Source organism: Rattus norvegicus, chromosome 5 (assembly GCF_021556685.1).
Source record: "Rattus norvegicus strain SHRSP/BbbUtx chromosome 5, alternate assembly SHRSP_T2T, whole genome shotgun sequence".
NCBI lineage: Eukaryota > Metazoa > Chordata > Mammalia > Rodentia > Muridae > Rattus > Rattus norvegicus.
Genome location: NC_141538.1, coordinates 69,286,917 through 69,300,951, shown reverse-complemented (window position 1 = coordinate 69,300,951; position 14,035 = coordinate 69,286,917). Strand labels below are relative to the sequence as shown.

The window sequence follows — 14,035 nt, the reverse complement described above, 5'->3', positions numbered from 1 at the left end:
CGGCCCTTTTAGGAACTTTCTCTTGTTTGGGATCTGTGAAGCATTTTCATTTTAGTTGATGTTAAACATATCAGAATTAAGTTATTGTAACTTAAGTACGATATTCCTGGAAACATAGATGCATTCTGCATTATGTGACTCACTTCCTGGAAGAATGGGAAAACAATTTAGTAGCAACTGATGCCAAAGAGAGAACCATTTATTATGTGTCTATGTGTGACCCAGACATGGTTAGTAATTTCTTGCCTGGTGGTGAATCTTACCTGTGTCTATGAGTATCCTTATCTTTCAAATTGTTCATGGCCCTAACCATATTCTCCTCTGAGAGTACATTACTTCTCTGAGCTGGGTCTCCATAGCCTCACTCTAGTTTTTACAAGTGGAATGAGGCTACACTAAATTAAGAGGCGTTGTCTTGCAATGCTGCTTAGAAAATTCTAATTGTGGAAAAATATTTGTTAAAAAATAGGAATCATTTAAGGGGGAATATGAGATAGGGAGTAAAAACAGTGGGAAGGATGTGAGAGAGGGGGAGAGGGAGGATCTGGTCATTAATAAAGAGATTCTGTGTGAGAAGAAAAGTAGACTGGGGAGAGAAAACAGGCAAGCACAAGAGAGAGGGAGTATGGTCAAACTATTAAATGAATGCATGAAAGTATTGAAATGAATAAGAATGGTGGCTCATATCTGAACTCTACTAATAATGAGATGGAGACAGGAAAATGAGTGTTCAAAGTCTGCCTAGAAAATACAGTGAGACTTTTTGTGAAAGAGATGGGTGGAAAGGAAGGGAAGGCAGGAAAAAAGGAAAGGAAAAGAGAGGGAGATTAGGGGGAAGGGAGAGTGGGAGAGAGAAAGGGGTGAAGGAAAGAATTTCACAATGAAACTCATTATTCTTTATAATTAATGTACTCTAATAAAAAGAGAAAAATCTTAAGTATTTATCTTCTGTACTTCTCTAAAAGAAATTTGGGGTGACTAAAATCAAAGAAGTCTTCTAGCTGGCTCCCTTTCATACTGTCATCCCTGTAAGGGTTACTCAGCCTATGATTAAACATAGCTTCCCACTGGGCCATGTCTACACCCAGGTTCAAAACCACAGAGGTTTCTCTCATGAAGGATACCCAAAACTTTTGATGGCAACCTAATGTCATTGTCAACTTACAAATACAAGCCTAGTAGACCTAACTTAAATTATTCTGAACTATCTATGTACTGGAAAGAAACAGGATTCTCTGAAGATAGATTATTAAAGCAGACCACTAAGATCTATTACATAAGCTTCGTCTTCAATTTATTGAATGGTACACCATGGATATAAGAACCATGAATTCCTTTTCTCCAAGAAGATTGGACCTTTTCTAAGTATCTTCTTAGTACATATTCCTAAATAAAAATTATCTCTGAATAACAAAATGGTGAACATGACAGAAAGAATCAACATAATTCAGAAGAACACTTGTCTCCATCAATTAACCAGATGTGTAGCCTAAATCAAAATACTTCAACTCTCTGAGCTTTGTTTCCATCATTATTTGTTTCACAGTCCTTATGAATAATTAAATGTATGTAGGACACTGAATGCAGTACTTAGCACAAGTTACTTTGATAATACAATAGAAATCAGCCTCTCTGTGTGCACCTTCCTATGAACCGTCCTATTCAGTGAAGAGTTACATCAGCTGTGATGTTAGACTTTGCAGTTAGGAATGAGGTTGGTAGATAAACCCACGGGAAAGAAACTGTGCAGTCTAAAAAGAATGCCTACTTCCCTGGTATCTACTCTCCATGTCAACAAAACGCCAACAAGAGTCAGCAGCTGGCAAGTTTGTGCTGTCCTTGGTGTCCAAGTTCCTGTCCCCTAAACAAAACCAAATGTCAGGCTACAGCTTCCTGCCTAGTAATGCACCCGTTTAACCACTTTCTCTTTTCTTCCCTTGATTTTAAATATAGGAATGATCCAGAGAAACTAGACGCCTTCATCATGGACAAAGCCCTTCTGGATTATGAAGTGTCAATAGATGCTGACTGCAAGCTTCTGACCGTAGGAAAGCCATTTGCCATCGAAGGTATCTGTCATTCCTAATGCATTTTGGCCCAGATGCGCTGTTCGCTAAGCTGGCAAGTCACAGGTGCCAGAGGCAGAGAGCGATTCATCTTCTCTTGTTTTCATTTTCAATTCATGAGCATTCAGCTACTAAGTTTGTTGACCTCGGAGATTTATTTTCCACCAACTCGACAAAATTTTATTTGTGAAACCGTTAGGGTAAAAAATAATAGTCTCCTAAAGATGTTCCGGTATCAGGGAGTGACTGTCGTAAGGATTCCAAGACTATTTAATGTGAATTTGCACTTGTGTTTTGTCTGGTTGGGTTTGGTTTTCTGTGGTGGTAAGGATCAAAGTCTGAGCTTTGTAGTAGGGCTTTTGTAGTAGGCAACTGCTGTACCATTGATCTGTTTCAGCCTCTATTTAATGAGGGTTTTTGAAAGGTCAGATACCATAGTGAATCTAGTTGATTTAAGAAAACAAGAAATATGGTAAGACTCTATATGTCATATGAATACACTAAAGTCGGCCATATGTTGGACTTAAATTGCCTGCTTTATGATGAATCTCATAGGTGTCTGGAGACAGCTTTCTCTTTTAAATTTTTGATGAGCCCTATCCAGATTCTCCTGTGAGTTTGGTCTTGAAGCAATCCTATGGAGGTGCAAAGTCCTATTTCTAGAGATCTCTACTTGCCGTGATAATGCAATTCTGTGCGAAGAATCCCAATGTTGATGAAATCTAGTCTACTCAGTTTATACACAAAAAGGCCAAGAACTTGTACTATATCATATTTTCATCACCACACAATTACATAATAATGTTAGAATTAAAATTCACACCTAATATTGTACAAGGAATGTTACCTTCCAGTCTGGAAATAAATGGAAAAACACCAAATTCTGAGATTTAGTACCCTTCAGGGTCTTCAAACAATGTTGTTTGAGATTCAGGATTGCTCTTCTTCCCGCTGGCAATAAGTTTTGCTTCTAACTAGATCAATCCATCAATCAAACTATAGGACCAAAGACGCATTGTTTTGTCAGTATTTTCTCTCATTCTGAACAACAACTGACATGTGGACTACAAAAACTGAGCCAGTAAATTCCATACCTCCCAACTCCAGTTTCCTCTTCTTGACAACACATCCTGGCATTCAAGAAAGCCATATACACGTGTCACAGAACACTTTGGTTTAAAACAACCTTATGGAGTGACCAAGTTTTGAATTGAGAAAATGTGCATGTTGTATGTTGTATATGCTCGTATGTTAGCTAGGGTATAAGACTATTCTTTCAATCTTGCAACTGCAATTGGTCTCTGTCTCTCTTAAATATACAAGGTAATTTTTTTCTTCATGCTTTCTTGTGAATAGGAATTAAGCATCTGCTGTCATTTCTTTGAGACTCTTTTTTCTCGTTATTATTATTTGAATGAAACTTCTTTTTTCCTTTTTCTTTTCTTTTTTTTTTTTGGATATTTTTTATTTACATTTCAAGCGTTATTCCCTTTCCCGGTTTCTGGTGCATAAGTCCCCTATCCTATCCTCCTCCCCTTCTTCTATTAGGGTGTTCCCCTCTGCAACTACTCCCATTCAAACCCACTGTTACATTTCCCTGCACTGGGGGGTCCAGCCTTGGCAGGACCAAGGGCTTCTCCTCCCATTGGTGCCCAACAAGGTCACCCTCTGCTACATATGCAGCTGGAACCATGGGTCAGTCCATGTATAGACTTTGGGTAGTGGTTTAGTCCCTCCAAGCTCTGGTTGGTTGATATTGTTGTTCTTATGGGGTTGCAAACCCCTTCAGCTCCTTCAATCCTTTCTCTAACTCCTCCAGTGGAGACCCCATTCTCAGTTCAATAGTTTGCTGCTAGCATTCGTCTCTGTATTTGTCATGCTATGGCTGAGCCTCTCAGGAGACAGCTATATCAGGTTCCTGTCAGCATGCACTTCTTGGCTTCATCAATATTATCTAGTTTTGGTGGGCTGTACACCCAGGTGGGGCAAGTGGTGAATGGCCTTCCTTCAGTCTATGCCCCAAACTTTGTCTCCATATCCCTTCCTATAAATACTTTTGTTCCCCCTTTTAAGAAGGGCTGAAGCATCCACATTTTGGTCGCCCTTCTTACGTTTCATGTGGTCTCTGGATTTTTATCTTGGGTAATTTGACTTTTTGGGGTAACATCCACTTATCAGTGAGTGTATACCATGTGAAGGGCTGAAGCATCCACATTTTGGTCGCCCTTCTTACGTTTCATGTGGTCTCTGGATTTTTATCTTGGGTAATTTGACTTTTTGGGGTAACATCCACTTATCAGTGAGTGTACACCATGTGACTGGGTTACCTCACTCAGGATGACATTTTCTAGTTCCATCCAGTTACCTATGAATTTCATGAAGTCATTGTTTTTGATAGCTGAGCAGTATTCCATTGTGTAGATGTACCACATTTTCTGTATCCATTCCTCTGTTGAAGGACATCTGGGTCCTTTCCAGCTTCTGGCTATTATAAATAAGGCTGCTATGAACATAGTGGAGCACGTGTCTTTGTTATATGTTGGAGCATCTTTTGGGTATATACCCAGGAGAGGTATAGCTGGGTCCTCAGGTAGTTCAATGTCTAACTTTCTGAGGAAACTCCAGACTGATTTCCAGAGTGGTTGTACCAGTTTGCAGTCCCACCAACAATGGAGGAGTGTTCCTCTTTCTCTACATCCTCACCAGCATCTGTTGCCACCTGAGTTTTTGATCTTAGCCCTTCTGACTGGTGTGAGATGGAATCTCAGGGTTGTTTTGATTTGCATTTCCCTGATGACTAAGGATGTTGAACATTTCTTTAGGTGCTTCTCAGTCATTCGATATTCCTCAGCTGAGAATTCTTTATTTAGCTCGGTACTCCATTTTTAATAGGGTTATTTGACTCTCTGGAGTCTAACTTCTTGAGTTGTTTGTAAATTTTGGATATTAGTGCTCTATCGGATACAGGATTGATAAAGATCTTTCCCCAATCTGTTGGTTGCTGTTTTGCCCTAGTGACAGTGTCCTTTGCCTTACAGAAGCTTTGCAGTTTTATGAGATCCCATTTGTCGATTCTTGATCTTAGAGCATAAGCCATTGGTGTTTTGTTCAAGAAATTTTCCCCAGTGCTTATGTGTTCAAGGTTCTTCCCCAACTTTTCTTCTATTAGTTTGAGTTTATCTGCTTGTATGTGGAGTTCCTTGATCCATTTGGACTTAAGCTTTGTACAGGGTGATAAGCATGGATCGATCTGCATTCTTCTACATACTGACCTCCAGCTGAACCAGCACCATTTGTTGAAAATGCTATCTTTTTTCCATTGTATAGTTTTAGCACCTTTGTCAAAGACCAAGTGTGTGGGTTCATTTCTAGGTATTCAATTCTATTCCACTGATCTACCTGCCTGTCTCTGTACCAATACCATATAGTTTTTATCATAATTGTTCTGTCATACTGTTTGAGGACAGGGATTGATTCCCTGGGAAGTTCTTTTATTGTTGAGTATAGTTTTCGGTATCCTGGGCTTTTTTGTTATTCCAAATGAATTTGCAAATTGCTCTTTCTAAATTCTTTGAAGAATAGAGTTGGAATTTTGATTGGGATTTCATTGAATCTGTAGACTTCTTTTGGCTAAACGGCAATTTTTACTATATTAATCCTGCCAATCCATGAGCATGGGAGATCTTTCCATCTTCTGAGGTCTTCTTCAATTTCTTTCTTCAGAGACTTGAAATTCTTGTCAAACAGAACTTTCACTTGCTTGGTTAGAGTCACACTGAGGTATTTTATGTTATTTGTGACTATTGTGAAGGGTGTCATTTCCCTAATTTCTTCTTCAGCCTATTTATCCTTTGAGTAGAAGAAGGCTACTGATTTATTTGAGTTAATTTTATACCCAACCACTTTGCTGAAGTTGTTTATCAGACTGCTCTCTGGTGGAATGCTTGGAGTCACTTAAGTATAACACCATATCTTCTGCAAATAGTGATATTTTGACATCTTCCTTTCCAATTTGTATCCCATTGACCTCCTTATGTTGTCTGATTGCTCTGGCTAGGACTTCAAGTACTACATTGAATAAGTAGGGAGAGAGTGGGCAGCCTTGTCTCATCCCTGATTTTAGTGGGATTACTTTAAGTTTCTCTCCATTTAGTTTAATGTTGGCTACTGATTTGTTGTATATTGCTTTTACTGTGTTTAGATATGGGCCTTGAATTCATGATCTTCCAGGACTTTGATCATGAAGGGGTGTTGAATTTTGTCAAATGATTTCTCAGCATCTAATGAAATAATCATGTGTTTTTTTTAATTTGAGTTTGTTTACATAGTGGATTACATTGATGGGTTTTTTGTATATTTTGCCATCTCTGCATCCCTGGGATGAAGCTTACTTGATCATGATGAATGATCATTGTGATGTGTTCTTGGGTTCTGTTTGTGAGAATTTTATTGAGTATTTTTGCATCAATATTCATGAGAGAAATTAGTCTGAAGTTCTCTTCCTCTGTTGGGTCTTTGTGTGATTTAGGTGTCAGCATAATTGTGGCATAATAGAAGGAATTGGGTAGTAGTCCTGTTTCTATTTTGTGGAATCGTTTGGACAGTATTGGAATGAGGTCTTCTATGGAAGGTTTTATAGAATTCTGTATTAAACATATCTGGTCCTGGGATCTTTTGGGTTGGGAGACTTTTAATAATTTCTTCTATTTCTTTAGGAGTTATGGGGTTGTTTAAATGGTTTATCTGAACCTTATTTAACTTCGGTACCTGGAATTTATCTAGAAAATTGTCCATTTCATCCAGATTTTCCAGTTTAGTTGTATATAGGCTTTTGTAGTAGGATCTGATGATTTTTTTGAATTTTCTCAGATTCTGTTGTTATGTCTCCCTTTTCATTTCTGATTTCTTAATTTGGATACTGTCTCTGGGCCCTCTCGTTAGTGTGGCCAAATGTTTATATATCTTGTTGATTTTTAAAAAAAAAAAAAACAGCTCCTGATTTTGTTGATTCTTTGTGTAGACTTTTTCTTTCTACTTGGTTGATTTCAGCCCTGAGCTTGATTATTTCCTGACTTCTACTCCTCTTGGGTGTATTTGCTTATTTTTGTACTATAGTTTTTAGATGTGCTGTCAAGCTGCAAATGTATTTTCTCTCCTGTTTCTTTTTGGAGGCACTCAGGGCTATGAGTTTTGCTATTAGCACAGCTTTCATTGTGTCCCATAAGTTTGGATATGTTGTGCCTTCATTTTCATTAAATTCTAAGAAGTCTTTAATTTATTTCTTTATTTCTTCCTTGACCAAGTTATCATTGAGTAGAGCCTTGTTCAACTTCCATGTATATGTCGGCTTTCTTTCATTTTTGTTGTTATTGAAGACTAGCCTTAGTCTGTGGTGATCTGAGAGGATGCATGCGATTATTTTTATCTTCCTGTATCTGTTGAGGCCTGTTTTGTGGCCAATTATATAGTCAACTTTGGAGAAGGTACCATGAGGTGCTGAAAAGAAGGTACATCCTTTTGCTTTAGGATGAAATATTCTATAAATATCCATTAAGTCTATTTTGTTCACAACTTCTGTTAGTTTCTCTATGTCTCTGTTTAATTTCTGTTTCCATGATCTGTCTGTTGATGAGAGTGGGGTGTTGAAATCTCCTACTATTTTGTGAGTGCAATGTGTGATTTAAGCTTTAGTAAGGTTTCTTTTATAAATGTAGGTCCCCTTGCATTTGGAGCATAGATATTTAGGATTGAGAGTTCATCTTGGTGGATTTTTCCTTTGATGAATATGAAGTGTCCTTCCTTATCTTTTTTGATGACTTTTGGTTGAAAGTCAATTTTATTTGATATTAGAATGGCTACTCCATCTTGTTTCTTCAGAACATTTGCTTGGAAAGTTGTTTTCCAGCCTTTTACTCTGAGGTAGTGTCTGTCTTTCTCGCTGAGGTGTGTTTCCTGTATGCAGTAAAATGTTGGGTCCTCTTTACATAATCAGTCTGTTAGTTTATGTCAGTCTGTTAGTCTATGTCTTTTTATTGGGGAATTGAGTCCATTGGTGTTGAGAGATATTAAGGAATAGTGAGTGTTGCTTCCTGTTGTTAGAGGTGGAAATATGTTTGTGTGACAATGTTCTTTTCTTTGCAAGGAGATTACTTTCTTGCTTTTTCTAGGGTGTAGTTTCCCTCCTTGTGTTGGAATTTTCCATCTATTATCCTTTATACAGCTAGATTTGTAGAAAGATAATGTATAAATTTGGTTTTGTCATGGAATATCTTGGTTTCTCCATCTATGGTAATTGAGAATTTTGCTGGATATAGAAGCCTGGGCTGGCATTTGTGTTCTCTTAGGGTCTGTTTGATATCTGCCCAGGATCTTCTGGCTTTCATAGTCTCTGATGAGAAGTCTCTGGTGTGATTCTGATAGGTCTGCCTTTATATGTTACCTTTGTCCCTTACTGCTTTTAATATTCTTTCTTTGTTTTGTGCATTTGGTGTTTTGACTATTACGTAACATGAGGAATTTCTTTTCTGGTCCAATCTATTTGTTCTTGTATATTTTAGGCATCTCTTTCTTTAGGTTAGGTAAGTTTTCTTCTATAACTTTGTTGAAGATATTTACTGGCCCTTTAAGTTGGGAGTCTTCACTCTCTTCTCTACCTATTATCCTTAGGTTTGATCTTCTCATTGTGTCTCGGATTTCCTGGATGTTTTAGGTTAGGAGCTTTTTCCATTTTACATTATCTTTGACAGTTGTGTCGATGTTTTCTATGGAATCTTCTGCTCCTGAGATTCTCTCTTCTATCTCTTGTATTCTGTTGGTGATGCTTGTATCTACGGCTCCTTGTCTTTTCCTTTACATTATCTTTGATGGTTGTGTTGATGTTTTCTATGGTGTCTTCTGCCCCTAAGATTCTCTCTTCTATCTCTTGTATTCTGTTGGTGATGCTTGCATCTATGACTCCTGATCTCTTTCCTAGGTTTTCTAGCTCCAGGGTTGTCTCCCTTTGTGATTTCTTTATTGTTTCTATTTCCATTTTTAAATCCTGGATGGTTTTGTTCAATTCCTTCACCCATTTTTTGTGTTTTCCTGTAATTCTTTAAGGGAGTTTTGTGTTTCCTGTTTAAAGGTTTCTACTTGTTTACCTGTGTTGTCCTGTATTTCTTTAAGGGAGTCATTTATGTCCTTCTTAAAGTCCTCTATCATCATCATGAGATGTGATTTTAAATCCAAATCTTGCTTTTCCAGTGTGTTTGGATATCCAGTATTTGTTTTGGTGGGAGAACTGGACTTTGATGATGCCAAGTAGTCTTGGTTTCTGTTACTTAAGTTCCCGCCCTTGCCTCTTACCATTAGGTTGTCTCTGGTCTTAGCTTGTTATTCTGTCTCTGACAGTGGCTTGGCCCTCCTGTAGGCCTGTGTTTCAGTACTCCTGTAGATCTGTTTTGTTTCAGCCGGATCTGGGAGCAGAGAGTTGCTCCTGGGTTTGTGTAACCTGAAGTCTCCAGAAGGATTGCTTGGCATGGAAGAGTTGTTCTTACCTCTGCTAACAGGTGTGTAGGTGCTCCCTAGCAAGTGGCTTTCATCTCTCCATGCAGGCAGAAACCGGAAGGGTCCTGTCACTGACTGCTCCTATATTCCTGTATTGAGAGGCCACTAGGCAGGTTTCTCTTGGGTCAGGAATGTGAGCAGAAGTGGGTATCTCCCCTGAGGTCTTAGGATTGTCTGCACTTCTGAGGGTCAAGCTCTCTCCACCAAGTGGTTTGGGTCTTTGAGACTTTCATAGGAGCTATAAGTTTCCTCTATAGACAAGATGACAGTGATGAAAGTCAGGATGTCAGGATAAGAGATAGTTGGTAGTAGCATTGTTCTGTTAAAATATATATATATTATAAGACTAAAAATATATCTATTTTATAATATATATATACATATATATACATATATATACATATATATACATATATATACATATATATATATATATATATATATATAGAGAGAGAGAGAGAGAAATATATTCTGTGTGGGGATGTAAGGGCATTAGAAAGCTCAGTTGCCTGTTTTAATGCAACAATGGAAAATTCCATTTTATGTAGCATCTGAGGATACAGAAAGATGTTACATTTTCTTTATGTCCTCGGTGTTTGGGGTAATTGAGTTTCCTTCTACCATTAGTAGTTGCTAATAACAAATCATTTGTGGAGGAAATAAGAATGAGGGGCTCTATGTTCCACCTTTGTCTCCAGGGAGCAACCCCATTTTGTCAGAAAGTAGTGGCAAGATGGCTTGTTTGCCTCTGCTGGACGTCAGTGCCAGATGCCACACAGTTAACTCCCCACTGGTCTCCTGTTTACACTTCCATCTGTGTCCCTGAGACTAAGTAGCTTATAGTTCCTATCATTCTAGATACTTCTTTGCTCTCAAAGAGAATAAACAAAATGATACACTCAAACATCAAGACATCAAAGACTTGAGAAGAGAGAGCATTATCATCACTGTCGGTCTCCCCTCTGAAGGAATGGAATGTTTGATGGTCAGTACTGGCTATCCACTTGGTAGGACCCAGAATCCCCTAGAAGACAAGATTCTGGGCATATTTGTGAGGGCGTATCTCGATTGGGATCATTAAGAAGAAAAGACTCATCCAGAATGTGAGCAGCACCATTCCAGGATCTGGAGTCCTAGACTGCTTTAAGCTCCTACCCTCATGACTTCCCACTATGATGGATGGCACCCTTAAATTGTGAGCCAAAATAAACCCTTCATCGTTTTCTTGTCTGGCATTCTGTCATATAGGAAACATAACAAATACAGAATGCAAATGAGAAAATGTAATAAATATTGACCCCCAAAACAAGTTCACACTCTGAACACAAAATACGTCCATCAGCTTCCATCACTTGAAGTAGTGACTGACTACTTGAAGTGATTTGAGGGCAAACAGTTCCATGAGTTTAGTCCAGGGTTGCTTGGCTGTTGCTCCTGGGCTTGTACTGAGGCAGAATGTATTGCAAAGAGAACATTGTAGAGTAAGCCCTGCTCACTTCATGGTGACCATGAATCAGAAATCAAGACAGGAAAGGGGAGAGCAGGTACAACTTAGACCTTTCAAAAAACAGAAACAATTGCCTACTTCTTCAAAAGAGGAACACAGCCTAACCACTCATTAAGGCAGAGCCTTCGTGCTCCAATCAACTTCCAAGTGGCCAAGTGCCCTACCTCAAACCAAGGCTGCTCCTAGGGCCAAACCCTCAACACAAGAGCTCTCCAGGATCATTTTAGATTCAAACTATAGCACAAGACTTTCAAACACTACAAAGAGATACGATTTATAAGTTATACACGAAGCAAGAAAATGGCTATTAAAGGAAGTCAATGAGCTGTGATTATAGTTCACTGACAACTGCCTGTTTACCATGCGTAAAGCTTCAAGTTTAATCCCTAGCATTGCAAGAAAGAAAAACAGACCTAATGATCATTAATGCTGACTTCTTGTTCTTTATTTGGTTTCTGTTTGTCTTTAGGGTTTTTTATTTGTTTGTTTGTTTGTTTGTTTTTTGGAAGAGTTGATTGGTTGGTTGGTTTTATTGCTGTTGTGTTTTTTGTGGGTTTTTCGGTTTGAGGGGGTTGTTTGGGTTTGTTTTTTGTGTTTGTTTTTGCTTTGAGATTCAAGTCTCATCTAGGGCAGGCTGCTCTCAGGCACAGACATAGGCGCCTGATGGTCTTGAATTCTTACTCATCCTCCTTGATGCTCTCAGTGTTGGGACTGCAGGTAGCACCTTGCTGGGCTTTTGAAACTGATATGTTTGTTCTGTGTTCATCTCAAGTATTTCCATACATTCCCTTTATTTTTTCATGAAAACCTTAGACAAAATATAATTTTTAAATTTATGAAAACATGAGACTGATTATTAGACTAGACTACATACATATAAAAGTCATTAAAGCAATTTTTGGCATATTACCCATTTGTGACGTAGGATTACAGAGCCACGGGATCTGGAACAATGCTAACATGTACTAAATGTGTAATAAATGATGTATTTCTCATTATATAACTTATCAGTTCAAATTCAAATATGTACCTGGTTCACTTATTAATGCACTAAATCAAATGTACATGCTTTCCCATGTATAAATAATTTCAGGAACTTAGGAGGAAAAAGAGTCTACTGATTCCCTGATGCTGAATCCATAATACTGGATCAACGTAATACTGAGCACACACTGAGGAATCTGACTAGTGCTCTCTTCTAGACTCTCAAATCTACTGGTTGTAGACACCCAAAATTCATATGAAACCTAATCCTTACTGAAATGGTAGCAGGGAACTGATTCAATAATGATTAGATCTAGCATGAGGATTCTAAAATGATAACATTAGTACCCCTATCATGAACCCATGGAAGTTCTTGAATTCTCACTACATGAAGGTACAGCTAGAAGCCTTCTGTGAACCAGAAAGGAGATCTTCACAAAACACTGAATCTGCCCATGACTGTTCTTGAACTTTCAGGAATCAAGACTATGAGAAATACATGTCTTTTGAGGCTTGTAAGCTACCCTGTCCTTGAAATTTGCCACAGTATCCTATACAAACCAAGGTAGTTACTAAACACTCCACCCAACCTTGGATTTTCTGTTCATTTAGCTTTTAAAGTAAAAGTAAGGCCTATGAGAGAGAGGATGCTCTACCTCCTTGCATTTGAAGCCCTTTCAATATTCTCCTTGCATCTCAATCACAGCCCATTCCCTCCTCCACTCCAAATCCCACCCTCATAGATCCCTCTCCCATTACACTCTCCCATTCTTAGAGAAAGAGAAGCCCACCCAGAGTTAACAACCTGCCTTGGCACATCAAGTCACAGCAGGACTAGACACATCCTCTCCCACTGAGGCCAGACAAGGCAGCCCAGGTAGGGGAAGGGGATTCAAAGGTAGGCAACAGAGCAGATACATCCCTCTCTCCAACAGACTCTGAATTATTAAGAAAAGTGAGGTGACCTGAATTGGGTAAGCACAAGGGTCTTGGGAAGGGGAAGTGGAGGAACATTGTCAAGATATATCATATATATATATATATATATATGAAATATTCAAAGAATAGATAGCAATATGATTTTTAAATATATTATCAGGTCAAGGGGTATGCAGAAAATGTTTGGTCAAATTAAATACCATGCATCAGAGACACAAAGACATATTATGTTCTTGAGAATAAAAAGGAACGTGTTAAGATAAATGAACACATGCCCCAAATTTATGCATTGGAGTTAGCAGACAATAAAGGTCAGGCAGAGAAAAAGAGTAATGTAACTGCACAATAATGATCTGTGACCTTTCAGCAAAAGGCCTTAGACTGTTTCTGAGCTGTTCTTTTACCGGCTTTCCAATAATTATTTAATGCAATGCTTAGAGCACTAACTGTGAAGTCTGGCCCTTGGATTAAAATAGAATTGCTGTCACTCACTGGCAAACATCTTAATCTGTTCTTCCAGCTCCTCATCTGCATAATGAAAATATGAAATGAACACCTAGCACAAAGTTGCCATCAAAGTTAGGTAGCATAGTGCATGTAAAGAATGCAGAAACATACCCAGTACACAAGATGGATTCCATAAGTTAATAATATTGAAGATATTCATTAAGTTGAGAACCTTACATGACAAAAATCTTCCCAAGATATCCTTCATGGATCTCAGTTCCTCTAAGACACTTCTCTTCCCAACTTGATGTGTTTTTGGTAAGGGAACTCCATTTTTCACATTGGAACAATGACAATATGCTCTAAACCATTATCTCAGAGTAAATAAACATGGTATTCCAGGACAGACACAAATTAGAATGATTTTTTTGTTCCTGAAACTTTTTTAACATTATTTTTCAGTTGTTTTTTTTTTCAAAATATCTATTTTCCAGCCGCATTTTGGGAAGATTCTTTTTAGCTATGAACTTTCTAACTATACATTTGC

General features: G+C 38.2%; 1 protein-coding gene across 2 annotated transcripts in view; it reads left to right on the top strand.

The window, feature by feature from the left end:
* Grin3a (glutamate ionotropic receptor NMDA type subunit 3A) overlaps positions 1–14,035 on the top strand; it is a 199,242-nt gene that overhangs the window by 138,688 nt on the left and 46,519 nt on the right. For both annotated transcript variants that reach the window (NM_001198583.2, NM_138546.2), the window contains exon 5: positions 1,954–2,069. In NM_001198583.2, coding sequence (NP_001185512.1) covers positions 1,954–2,069 — 116 coding nt within the window. The remainder of the gene's footprint in view (positions 1–1,953; positions 2,070–14,035) is intronic.